This window comes from Condylura cristata, unplaced genomic scaffold (assembly GCF_000260355.1).
Source record: "Condylura cristata isolate star-nosed mole 26May11 unplaced genomic scaffold, ConCri1.0 scaffold00006, whole genome shotgun sequence".
Lineage (NCBI taxonomy): Eukaryota > Metazoa > Chordata > Mammalia > Eulipotyphla > Talpidae > Condylura > Condylura cristata.
The window spans coordinates 3133478-3134798 of NW_004567107.1; the positions used below are offsets into that span (position 1 = coordinate 3133478).

The 1321-nt window shown below is 71.6% G+C and overlaps 1 protein-coding gene across 1 annotated transcript in view; it reads right to left on the reverse strand.

Annotated features, from left to right (window-relative positions):
• HMCN2 (hemicentin 2) overlaps positions 1–1321 on the reverse strand; it is a 109501-nt gene that overhangs the window by 40114 nt on the left and 68066 nt on the right. The window contains exons 41-42 of the mRNA XM_012721201.1: positions 1035–1196; positions 185–445 (exon numbers count right to left, since the gene is read on the reverse strand). Of these exons, the coding sequence (XP_012576655.1) occupies positions 185–445; positions 1035–1196 (423 nt within the window). The remainder of the gene's footprint in view (positions 1–184; positions 446–1034; positions 1197–1321) is intronic.

Here is a 1321-nt window from a genome sequence, read left to right on the forward strand (position 1 = left end):
GAGCCTCGCTTCGTCGTCTGCAGCACCCTCAGCACCCCGCCCTGCGCGCAGGGGTTTGGGGCCACCCGCCGGGTGCGGGCTGGGGGCTGGGGGCGGGGCCCCCCAGTCTCCCGGGCCCCCCAGCCTCCCGGGCCCCCCAGCCTCCCGGGCCCCCCAGCCTCCCGGGCTGCCTGCCAGTCCTCACCCAGCACGGAGAGCGAGAAGGCCCTCTCGGCCCTCCCGGCCGCGTTCTCGGCCACGCAGCTGTAGTGCCCGGCCTGGGCGGCCCGGGCCCGCTCCACGCGCAGGCGCTGGCCAGGCTCGGCGCCCACCGGCTGGCCGTCCCGCTCCCACGTCACCCTGGGCGGGGGGTTCCCTGTGGCGTTGCACTCCAGAGTGGTCGCCCCATCCTGGACCACGGACACTGCTGTGTGGGGCTCCCGGGGGGCAGTGATCTGAGGAGGGGCTGGAGCGTGGGCAGAAGGTCACGGGAAGCTGCCGCCACGTGCCGGGTCCCCGCTGCGTGGGGGCACCCTCCCAGCTCTGTCCCCCACCGCTCCTGGTGCTGTGACCTTGGCCAGGCGACCCGACCTCTCTGGGTCTCTGCTCCCCATTTCGTCAGAGTACCCCACAGCCCTCTCCCACACCTCGCATTCTGGACTCTGGGGGCAGAGGGGCCCCGCTACTTGGTACAAGCTCACAGCACAGTCCTTCAGCTCTGGGGGTTCCCTTCCTCAGAGGACAGCTTTCTGGCACTCTGACAGGCGTTGCGGCTGGTCGGGGTTGAGGATTATTCGAGGGGGGTTCTCCCCAAGATGCTAAACTGGTTTTACTGTCTGGGGTGATCCCACACGGAGCTGCTCCGTGCCGTGGCTGCGGGACAGGCAGATGCAGCGACAGGGCCTCTACCCGGACCGGCCCCCACAACTTGGGGTCGCCCCTCTCTAGTGCTGCGTCAGGAGCCGTGGGAAGCGCCTGGGAGCGGAGTCGCCAAGTGCCACCCACCGGCGAGGGGCCCTGCCCTGCCGGCCGCCGCCGTGGCCGGCCCGGCTCACCGTGCACCTCCAGCTGCTGGTCCTGGCTGCTGGTCCCCGCCGCGTTGCTGCACTGGCAGGTGTAGGTGCCCCCCTGGGCCTGCCGGGCGCGGCCCAGGAACAGCAGCCTTCCGGCCGCCAACACCTGCCGGAGCTCGGCTCCTTCCCCGGGCAGCGGCTGACCTGGGCGCAGCGAGAAAGAGGGCCTGGCCCCTGGTCCTGGACCATCTGTCCTCCGACCCACCCTGGCCAACTCCTGCTCACCCTTCGGGGGGACGTCACCGCCAGGTCTGATCCTGGCACCCCCT